Raw genomic sequence first — 11,603 nt, 5'->3', positions numbered from 1 at the left:
CTGCTTCCCCATGCTGTCCCATTCCCATGGGAATGCCCACATGCATTCTAATGCAAACATCTTTTTGATCCAGTGTACAGCCACATTTTTTTCCCTTTAAACACTAGTTTTTGGGGGAAGGTAGTGAATTTGAGGTACCTGTTGCTTTGTGATCTAAGTACTTGTGCTGAACAGATTTTATGCTTGCGCAGTCTGGTACAGAGTTCTACAAAAGTCTAGCACAGGATTAATCCTGGCCAGTGGCACTGGAAATAACGTTATTATTGTTCAACTCCGTATTCAACTCCAATTTCTACTCCATGTTAAGGAAAACAATACTTGAGCCCCTTTAGGGTGGAGTAGCTGGCAGTATCTTTTCTTCCCCATCTATTTCTTCCAGCATGGCCTTCTTTCCTCTAGGTATCTGCCCTTTGTCTGAGCTGTTTGGTGACCTTAGGCAGTTCCACACTCATTCAAACGCGACCTCCAAAAATCAGACAGACAAGCTGTTTGCATAATCCAGGAGAATGGGCTCCTCTCCAGGCGGATCTGTAGAATCCGTCTGGGCAGTTGCCCACTTGTGTTCTGGTTGACAATTGACATTCTCTTGTCATTTATGTGGAAATCCCTTGTATACTCACTTGCTTTACAAGGCCTCTGTACCAGACTAAGGAAAATGGTTAGCCATTAAACTGCAGCGAGTTTGCTATTGAGATTGAAACAGCTCCATTTGGGTTGAAGTTAGCCGAGGTGCAAACCAACCTGTTTGTCCAGACTTATTTGTAGATAGTAGGACGGACATCCTGGTCTTGCTGGAATAGAGTGAGAATGCCAGGAAAACCCAGACCTTCTTATGACAGCTTTTTCCCTGGATTTTCATTAGAACACGATTTTTTTTCCTTTTTTGCCTCCTTCTCATGCTGTAGGTGTATGAAAACTCAGTCATTGCCAGCACTGGAGCAGGAGAACAGAAAATAAGCTCTGGCTCCAACATCTGCTTAGTCATTGTCCCTGGAATCCTCTGTCTCTCGTTCTTGGAAACATTGATCTGTTTTGCCATCTCTGAATGGGGCTGGATTATGAAGCAGCAGAAGGCAGGGGCAAGAGTAGGAATGTTGCCCGGCGAACCCTGGACGAGGGGAAATGCTGACTTCTGCAGCAGGGTGGGCTGGAGTACACGGTGCTTATTTAAAGATAAATCATTGCACATCAGCTTTCAGAAACACAGATTAACGTTCTGACACTCAAAAGGAAGATGAGCTTGCTGAACAGGCGCTGCTTAAATGCAGAACTCCTGTCCATCCTTTTACTTTTTAAGATAAAAGTAATGCTGTAGCCAAAAAAATCTGTGCAAAACTCTTCTTCATTAGTGGTCTGTTGATGCTGTTCTTATATCTGCTTTCTGAAGAGCTGAGGAGCAGAAGGCTTGCACCTTCTCTTGCATTTTTAGGAAGCATGCTTACACTGCAGAGAGGTTCTCAGAAATCCGTCTGGCCCGTAGCCCTCGTGCATTTGGGACGTGAGTTCTGGATGGGGGAGCAACCCAAGCTCATGTTTGGAGTATTCCTCAAACCTGTGCCGCTGGAGAGCAGCACCTGTAATATTGAGGCTCCAGAGATTTCAAAACCAGTTAGGATCCAGGAGGTGACTAGTCACAAACAAGCTGCGGAGCACAAATAGGGCCTGGTTGGTTGAATTATCCCAGATGAGGGGGCTAGAAATGCTTGGATGATAGGTTTCATTTCAAACAGTCGTTTTGCCCTCCCTGCCCTTGTCATAGCTTCTTGTTCTAGCCTGTCCTGTTAAGGATTACATTGTCTGCTCATCTGGCTCCTAAAAGGCAGGGTCCTTTTTTCTCATCAGCTGTGACTCTCTGAATTTTACTGTTCCTGGTTTTGTTTTGTGTCGGTTTTTGTTTGTTTGTTTTTTTCTCCTTTTTTTTTGTTTCCTGTTTGCTGGTTTCTTGGCAACAAATAGTGGCAAAACTGGAGAGTACTTAGGAAAGATCATGTGATTTATGAGAAAGGGCTGTGGGCTGTGAAGCTGAGTGCAGTTTGTGTGCTGGGAGGTTTGGCTTCAGGCAGGGTGAAAGCTATCAAATGTAAAGAAATGTTTACCCTCTGTAGAAAATGAAGATTTATGAAAGCAAATACACTGAAATTCGGTGTGCACAAGCATCAGACTGCTATTTTATCCTCCAGGTCTTCAGAACAAAGCATCACTCAGGAAAAAATTTCCTCTGACTGCAGGGATTACATAAACTTCATGTTCCCATTAGCTCAGATAGCTTACCAGACACTGAGGAGATAATGTGTATTTTGAGTTGAGGGATAAGGGTTAATAAGGGCCGCAAATCAGCGTCCAGCAACTAACTTGCCAAAGGAAGCATCACTAACTGACTATGGAAGAGAAGTTGATGAGGAATTACGTTAAACTAATGGTTGCTTTTGTTTCTTTATTGTGTCCTGCAATACATCCAGCTGTTTCTGGCGGACCAGCCCAATGTTTTAGGGAAAAAAGTATTGTAAGTTGAACTAATACAGAGTAGAGGATGGTGTATTAGACCAGGTGGAAAGAGTTCAAAAAAGTTTAAAGTAGTGAGTAATTGCAGTATTTTGAAGCTACAATCATAGTTTACTTTTATTGATAATCATTTGTGCATACCATGAAGGAGTACACAGTGCCAACAAAAGGTATTCAGTCTTTAAACATACCAGAATTTAATATGACATTCTCAGGTCGCGCTGACTTAAAAAATCAAGGGAGGAAGTAATCTTTGTGTACAGTTTATTGTGCTTGCACATAATAGAGGTCTGTCAGACAAGAGTCATTCTTCTAGTTGAGGAAAGAGAAGTCTTCACTTAAATATCGTGAGGTCTGTTGGTAGCTTACAGTTCAAAAATGTCAAAATTAAAAATATTTCAGTATTACCTTTTTTCATTTGATAATTTTGAGCTGCTACGGTGGATGCTTGTTTCTTTCTTGGTTAGATATCTAACTGTCAATAGAGTCATAGATTCAGATAGATATAAAATGTCCTAACAGAAAAAAGAATCTCTCTGGAAGACTGTAAGATCAAAATCTTGTTAATGTTCTTACTGTGAGACTGTTAAAAAAAACATTAAATGGATGAGTAAGTAGCCTGTGATAAATCCTGAAAACATACCATCTTTGTGATAACAAAAATATGACGTGTCTAGAAACCTGTGGTCCTTCAACCGTGTAGTATTGCTTTATCAGAGTTGATAATTTTAATTGGTGGAACTTGTCCTCTTAAATCACCTTTTGCATATTTTGAAAAAAATCACTCCCTTGTTACTCTTTGTTAGGGATCTAAATTGCATCCTAAATTTAAAAAAAAAACTTAAATTCTTTTTTTACAATCTTATCGAGCACAAAACTTGTTCGCATGCTTCATGGATGAATATCTTTGCATTGTTTACATGGAAGTGGTTTTATTTTGAGGAGCTGAAAAGTTTCATGGGGAAAGGAGAAGTTTGTTGTCTTTTTGCTTATATTCTTAGAAGAGGCTAGATAATGATGGGGACTCTTCAGCTCATTAGCCAGTTTGTCTCAATTTAAATCCAGTGCTGTTAGGTCCAGCGTGAGGAGCCATGTACTAAATCTGTCCTGCTGCAGTTTAATCTTGTTATGTCTTGCCTTGTTTGCAGTGGACATAGAGGACAGTTTATCACTTTTTGGGTGGTCTTTGAAGACCATTCTTGGCTTGTAAGATGCCATTGGTCTTCTAGCCCTTAGGCTAAATAAATCCTCTGCTTTTACAGATGACGTTTTTCAAATGTCTTATCGCCCTTGTTGCTCTCTTCTGGTCTGGGTGCAGTTGATTTCCATGATCCTCAGGGTCCGGTGCTCAAAACGGGATGCAAGAACCCTGCCAGTAGCAACATATAAATCATGAATTAATGGTGTTGCTTTATAATTCAACTATAAAAGTAACAATAAGCAGTTGCTTTCTGAAACCTTAGGCAGAGAAAATTATTACTAATTTCAGCCTAAATTTTAAGTGACTTTAAATTAGGGAGGAGCAGCTACTTTCACTGATAGTTGGCTCTTATGGCTTATACATGTTTGGTTAAAAGTCAGGCACCCATTTCAACTCTGCGGCATACCAAAATACTGATGTATAAGTTGGGGGAGACTTACTTTCGCAATAATTCTGCTTATAGGAAGTTAATGTTCCCATGTTTTTTTTGTTTGGTTGTTTTTTTTGCAGCTGCAAGATTTGAATTCCCAGAAGCAACAGACATACACCATTTTGGATCTAATGAAAACCCGAAATATCCTAACTATCACAATTATGTCAGTGATTCTTTGGTAAGCAAGTGTGATTCAGGAGTATGTAAGCACAAACAATTAAACAATTAAAAACTGCTCTTTGAACACTAAGGTATTCTGAAGAGGTATGGACAAAACCAGCTAAAAATCCAACAACCTGCTGGTTGAAGCAACAAAATTCTGGTTACGTAGGTTCTTCATTTCAGTAACAGTCTGGAAATATATCTGGATTGTTTTGTTCTGAAGCAGTCAGGCATATCCTAAACAGAGGAAGAATCAGATCAGCTGGCAATGGTGTGTGGGAATCCTGCCTGATACTGGGCCTTGGGGAATGTTCCTGTCTGTAACAAAGTCTTTTAAGGGGAATGAGTCATGCCCTGTCCCCCAGTTGGAGAACTACTGCCCAGGGGTCTGAACGCTGTGATGCATGCCTTTTGACGAGAATCTTCCCCTCTCTTTTGTATTGTCTCTTAAAGGGATAAAGCTGTTTGGATGGTTCTAATCTGAGACTTCCCTAGACTTTCCTGCTAGCTACTCTGCCTGCCTGCCATCTTTAGCTTGGTTTTGCACTAACTGAAGCCATACTTTATGCTCAATTTGATTAAACGGTTGTAATTTTCCTTTACTGGCAATCTTGGTGAAGCTGTAATTGCTCAGAAGCGAGAAAATGGAGAGGGTAACTTACAGCCTGCCAGAGGCTATAAAAGTGAGGTTTAATTGGTCCGTCTACCTGCAGCGTCCTGACCAAGAAGGTCCCTCAAGTGCTTTGGAGCTAACTAAAGTGTCTTTGCTGCCTTTTTTAACAATGTTCCTGTGCTTTAGTGAGGCAAAGCCTTGGAGTTCAGTCCACTGAGCTGCCAGTGCGTACAAGCTGATGTGGCTGTTTGGGTGAAAGGATGACTTGGCTCATATTTAAGCCAGATTCCCTTGCCCATCACCAAGCACAGTGCAACAAACACACTGAGAAAGGAACTTGAGCAGAAAACAGCTCAGAAAAGAAAAGTAATGTTGGTTCTTTGCAGAAATGTCAATACAGTTTCCATATACTGTTGTCTTACCTCCAAGTCCAATTGTTGACTCTCACCTTTAATTGGAAGTGAGCTTGAGAATTGAGACTGCCCTACTTCTAAACTGCATGGAGTAGATCAGTAGCAAGTTCCTAAGCACAGCTGATTTTGCATGTGTGGTTGCAGAAATCAAATGCAAAACGTATTTAAGCATCATTTCTGGTAGGTCAAAGCATCTGAGAGAAACAGAGTGACGTGGCAGTATGTAATCCATTCCATATGCTGAAGGGCTTTTTACCATATGATAAATGAAGTTTTATGATAGGCAGGAAGTCAAACACGTGCAACTGACTTACAGAGTCTTACCTCCTCTTGCAGAAAAGTATTCAGTTAATTTGGGCAGTTTTTCCACTATTTTTACCTTGCATGTCAGTTGTATAACTGCGTTTTAATTAATTTCCCAAAATATAAAGCATCTTGTGCTGACTTGCAGCAGTGTTTTCTAGCCCATAGTATACTGATGGTATATTCTGTGTTAAGAATTGAAAGATCTCATAAAGGAAGCTCTGTAAAAGAGGATGGTTGCAGATAGCATTATATCACCTTTACATATTGCAGAGTGATTTGCTAATTTTGAGTAAGTAGCAGGCCTTTAAACTAATCCCTTTGCTGGGTTAGCATTAGGGAGGAGGAAGTTTGGCTTCTTGTCACCCTGGGATGTGTAAATACATTTTCTAGGAAAACTTCAGGGGTATCAAGGTTTGCCAATGTGATAAGCTAAGGCAAACCACTACTCAAAGTGTGTTCCAGCAAGCACAGTTTATTGTATATAAAAATAACTCCTAGGAGCACAGGGCTGGGCGTATTGCACAGCATCATGGAAAACACGGCATAACTACTTTTGAGAAGAATAGCTTTAGCTGGCAGGGCACAGACGGCAGCGGGGGGTTACCCTCGGCGGTATGACTTCATACCTTCCCAGGTACGCCAGGCGACTTATTTTAAGCAATTGGACCGTGAAGGCTCTTCCCGTGTGAAGTAAGGAGGAGGAAGAGCTAATCTTTTGTCAGTGAGCCACATCATGCTGTGCAGTGATTTTGTTCCAGGTTCTGTTATAACATAAATGTGGACAGAGGTGAAGTGCTGAGCGCTCTGTGCCTCGCCGTTGCACCTGGACACGTCCTGATCCAGTGCCCCTTATTTCCTTGTTTACCATGTGTTACTTGTTGGTGAAGCGTAACCACCTCTTCCCAGCATCTCCCAAGACAGGAGAGGGTTTGTCGCCGAGGCCAGTTCTATGTTTCCCTTGATCACGTGGAAGCCAGCTCTCATCTGGCAATGGCACAATTAAGATGGCAGTGTTCCTGGCCACCGAGCTCTGTCCTGCTGCACTGACCAACCCAGGCACTGAGCCGTACAAACGTGACTTGGATGCTGCCCAGCCAGCTTGGGGCATGGCAGAGAAAATCCCGGACTGTTTGGGTCTGCCAGGATGCCATACTCCTCCTCTCTGACTTTATATACAAAGCATGGAGGGTAATGACCGACCCAGGAACAATGTTCTCCACCCAGAGCTCCTTGGTAAACATAATGAAAAGCTACTGTAGGCCTCAGCAACAGTAAAATTCAGTAGTCCAAAGTTTCAGGCTAAGGCTATAACTGCTAGTATCAGAAACTGCTGTATGGCTGCATTGTGAATGATGATTGCTTGTCTCCCAGAGGTGACCTGAAATACGGAGGCATACATGAGAAGTAGTCAGCACCTCTGCTTCGACACGACTAGCAGAGACAAATGAGATGTCTAAAAGTGACAGATACCCAGAACTTCCTTGCAAGGTTTGAATGAGAGTGGGATGGACAGTTGCAAAGTCATGTGATGGCATCAGAAAAGAAGTATGACCTCCATAGCTGCAGGACCGTCCAGCACCTATGACCATGGGCTCATAGGCCTCTGCCTCACCAAGGCTACTATCAGCTCTGGAGTTACTTCATTGCGTTAATGCTAAAGAGGATATTTTTAATTTCTTTTTAAGTCTATTTTATTCTTTGAATTCAAGAGCAACTTGAAAGATAAAAAGCATCAGCGTTGTTTAATTGTTATCTTGCCATTTCTGAAGTCAGCATTTAGCTGCTTCAGAATTGAATGAATCTGGCAGATGCTCAATTTGCCTTACATACTGATTTCCGTGCTTAAAGGAGATGTAAAAGAGGTTCATGGCAACCTTAGGGAGAAGAGAAAATTGTCTGATCCTGTTATTCCACTTCTTTCAGGATGATAATCTCTGTTGGTTATTTTGGACTTTCTCTTGACACACCTAACTTGCATGGAGACGTTTATGTGAACTGCTTCCTCTCGGCAGTGATTGAAGTTCCAGCCTACATTATTTCCTGGCTGCTGCTTCGAAATCTCCCTCGACGGTATTCAATGGCTGCTGCGTTATTCTTGGGAGGCTGTGTTCTTCTCTTCATTCAGCTGGTGCCTTCACGTATGGAATCGTTAGTTGATCTCAAATATGTATGATAGGTGAAGTGCAGTACCATGCACTGAGCAGATGTGGAGGAAGGGTGTCCTGAGAGGACTAAATATAGATACTCATTTCCTATCTTTGCCCTTCTTCCTTGGCTCTCAGTGCTGCTGCGCAGGGAGCTTACACAAGACGTGAATTCAGACACCTTTTTAAAGTGGGTCATTGGCTTTGTGATCTGTTGGGATTAACATTGTAGTCCAGTTTTACCTTTAATATACATGCCTGGCAAGGTGCCCTGGTAAGGTCCAAGTGTAAAACCAGGACTAGACCAACCAGAATTTGGTAAGTGGAGGTTACCAACAGGCTGCAGAACTTACTTCCCAAATAGCTGCCAGTGACTGTCTCTTTATGGCTTGTTTAAACAGTTATATTCAAGGGAGTCATTGTGAAAGCATTTTTGATAAGCAAAGATGCTTGTACTGAATTAATGTTGATAGTCAAAATAATGTTTGGCAACTGGAAAGGAGGACAAAGTAACATATATTGGGTATCAGACCATATATATCTTTAGGCCAGTTAGATTAATGGGGTTATGGACTCATTACTGATAATGAGGTTAAATATGATGGGGGAGGGGGGTTGTTGCTTAGCACTTGTTTACAAATCAAAGAATAACCAAAAGAGAATGCACAAGAACTGCCTTGCTTATTTTATACAGATAATATATGTGTTGCAGTCTCTTTTTTTTTTTTTTTCCCTCCTGCCCTTTGAGTCAGTTGGACACTGATACGATCTGTTTTGATTTTCAAATCTAACTGTCCCAGTTAAAATCAACCCAGCTTCCTATAATTAAATTATTGACTTGTAGCTAGGAATGTTAATGAGAAACCAGAGCAGGAAACCAAAAATAACTACTTTCAAATGTTTAGCTTTGTTCACTTTTTTAAAAAAGGGATATATGGCATTGTTTGCAATAGCAGAGATCTGGCCTCTGAAATCTGAGAGGACCTCTCCAGTTCTTGCTCTGTTCTCCGTATTTTTTGCTTGGCAGGAAGCTCCATGCTCAAGAGGAAATTAAAATGTTGAGTCTTAGTAGTTTAAAAACATAAAAAATGTTTCCCATGCTTGTAGACATGTACAGGGAAAAAAGACACCAGATAAGGATAAAATAACAGATAAAATACAAACACAATGGAATTAAGAGATACTGTGAATTGTCAGAGCTTTATTGAAGTCCTTACTGTGTTTTGATTTCAGACATTCGTGCACTATCTATTCTACTGGTGATGTTAGGGAAATTTGGGATCACATCTGCCTTTTCAATGGTTTATGTTTACACGGCTGAGCTCTACCCAACAGTAGTGAGAAACATGGGAGTTGGAGCAAGTTCCATGGCCTCTAGACTGGGCAGCATCCTCTCACCTTACTTCGTTTACCTCGGTAAGTTAACGAGTCTGTGCGTGTGCTGGGGAGATGCTGGTGGTTGGAAAGCAATGCTTTTTACCCAGATCAGTGTCCTGCCCCTGTGGGTCGTTGGGCTTTTCTGCTGTTCTCTCTTTCCAGGTCCGGGTGTCTTGTGAAACTGCAGGTGAAAATTGGGGTCTCGGCATCTCTGAGGAATGGTCGTAACGTAGAGAAGTTGTGTTTTGTGCCCTGTTGAAGAGATGCTCTGAAGACTCACAGTCTTATTGACTCAATAGGGACAGCTCTTTATAGCTATTGTTTTCCAGTCTCTTGAGTTCCTAAAACGACATTTGTAACATCTGGCTTTGAATGCCAGACTGAGAGGTGTTGGTTTGTTTGGTTTTTATTGAAAGCATAAATCTTGCATGGATAGAGCCCTGTACCTAGGCACAAACATTATTGGAGACTTAGAGCTGATGCCAGTTTGGGATTTTTTTGGTGTTCTGCTAGGTGCCTATGATCGATACCTGCCTTACATCCTGATGGGGAGCCTGACTGTGCTATCAGGAATTCTGACTTTATTTCTGCCAGAAAGCTATGGTATGCCTCTTCCGGACACAATTGAGCAAATGCTGTTGGTGAAAGGGTAAGTGTCACCTTCTGATCTTAACACGTCTGTTCTGTATTCTGAGAAGAGGAGTGGACTTGCCTAGGTATTGTCAGAGGGAGGGGCTGGTTTCGGTAGTGTAGTTAGTGCCCTGTCGAAGATACAAGACTTGGCTGGAATCCTGGTCCTTCTTCTCAAGTGTCATCTCTCAGCTCCAAATTTATCATTTCACTCTGAGGACTGAATAGGACGCAAGGAATGCGTTTGTAAAAGAGTATTGCTTTATAAAGGTGTAGGGACACTTTGTGGGTTATAATCTATCTTTCTAGGTTCTGAAAGTCATATAAGTACTGGTGAAGCGCTGAACTCTTCCAATTTAGTTCAGCTGACCTAAAAAGGCCTTGAAAGTGTTTGGCCTTTTGCCACGACTCCAGTGGAAGATGGCACATAAGCGTACACCTGATGTAAGAAAGGGACCTGTCCAACTGAAGTCAACAGGATATTAAAATTAGGAGGCTGTAATGTCAAATAGGACTCAGAATATCAAAGATGTTTTTGCTCTGTTCTCTCATCTATTTTTTAAGTTATTTTCTTTTTTTCTGTCTTTTCGCCTTTTCTCTTTTTCCTTCCTTTTTCTTCTTTTTTTTTTTTTTTTTCTCCCCCCCCCCCCCCCCCAGATTAGAATACAGGCCTGCGTCTGGTAGCACAAGGGATTCCAAGGAGGAAGAAGAAAATCCAGAGATTTTTAAAAGCACAGCTTTTTGATGGAACCCCTGTGTCCTTCCTGGTGGACTGAAAGTTAAATGGACTTTTCTTCTAAAATTCATTCTAGAAAGGGCTAGCGGCAACACTTTGTTTCCTGTAATTTTAACCTTATTTATTAATTTAAACACTGTGTTCTTTACATTCTCTTTTTATATGAACATAAATACTGTATAGCCTTCAATGAGATTTTTCAGCGGCAGTTGTCTTAATGCAGTAGTACCATGGAACAGTATCTGATCAATCATTTGTAACTTTTAAGTGTAAAGTTCAGCTGAAAGATACTTGAAAATGAGTTCAAGGGCAGGCAGGGTACCTGATTCTGCAGTGAACCTTCTCCAGAACTAACGCACATCAAGAAGTGGAAATTGCCAGAAAAAGCTGCTAATCGGTTTTGATTCCTTGACTTCTGTCTCTGGACAGGAAACTTATTTATTATAATGAAGGTTATGAGAACACACCTCTGTGTGATCTTGCTCAAATGCCTTTGCACCTGCTGAATTTGTTACCAAGTTCAGAAAGATGCAAAGAAATATTTTGGGAATTAACTCTAACTTTATATGTTTTAACTCAACATAGATTGAAAGGGTTGTCTTGCACAAAGTATTTGTAGCACTGAAGTTTTGCTTACAAAATTCACTTGATTCCAATGCTGGTTTTCAACTGTACCTGTATGGTGAAGTTGTTTACATCTGACCCTGGATGTGGCCTGCTTCCAGGCTGTATTTATTTTAAATGATGCAAAAGGTTTCATCTGTGTGTGAAAGGAGTGGTGGTAGTTTGGGGTTCTTCCCTTTTGATGTATGATGGACGTTTTATGTCTAAATTGTTTTAACGTCTTCTGTGCAATTTAGAGGAAACAATTCTCCTGTCTTTGTTCCTGTGCTTTTGACACATGTACACATACACACGCACACAATTAATATGTTTAGAGATGAATTTTTGTGTTAATCTGTGCCACTGCATTGACCTCATGATGGAATGCACTGAGAAGAAAATTCAGAATATATTTCTGACGACTGATTCTCGATTCTTAAGTGCCAACTGTACGATTACTGTGAGGTCTGTTATTTCACTTAA

The 11,603-nt window shown here is 41.2% G+C and overlaps 1 protein-coding gene across 1 annotated transcript in view; it reads left to right on the top strand.

Moving 5' to 3' along the window:
• The window catches only part of LOC104162091 (solute carrier family 22 member 5-like), a 16,614-nt gene extending 5,920 nt beyond the window's left edge, over nt 1-10,694 (top strand). The window contains exons 6-10 of the mRNA XM_009700737.1: nt 4,214-4,314; nt 7,554-7,768; nt 9,008-9,190; nt 9,665-9,800; nt 10,439-10,694. Coding sequence (XP_009699039.1) covers nt 4,214-4,314; nt 7,554-7,768; nt 9,008-9,190; nt 9,665-9,800; nt 10,439-10,526 — 723 coding nt within the window. The 3' untranslated portion in view covers nt 10,527-10,694. The remainder of the gene's footprint in view (nt 1-4,213; nt 4,315-7,553; nt 7,769-9,007; nt 9,191-9,664; nt 9,801-10,438) is intronic.
• Nucleotides 10,695-11,603: the final 909 nt, after the last annotated feature.

The sequence above is a fragment of the Cariama cristata genome, unplaced genomic scaffold (genome assembly GCF_000690535.1).
Source record: "Cariama cristata isolate BGI_N322 unplaced genomic scaffold, ASM69053v1 scaffold9795, whole genome shotgun sequence".
Lineage (NCBI taxonomy): Eukaryota > Metazoa > Chordata > Aves > Cariamiformes > Cariamidae > Cariama > Cariama cristata.
Note: the sequence above shows the minus strand (reverse complement) of the source record. Positions and strands in the feature narration are given on the sequence as shown.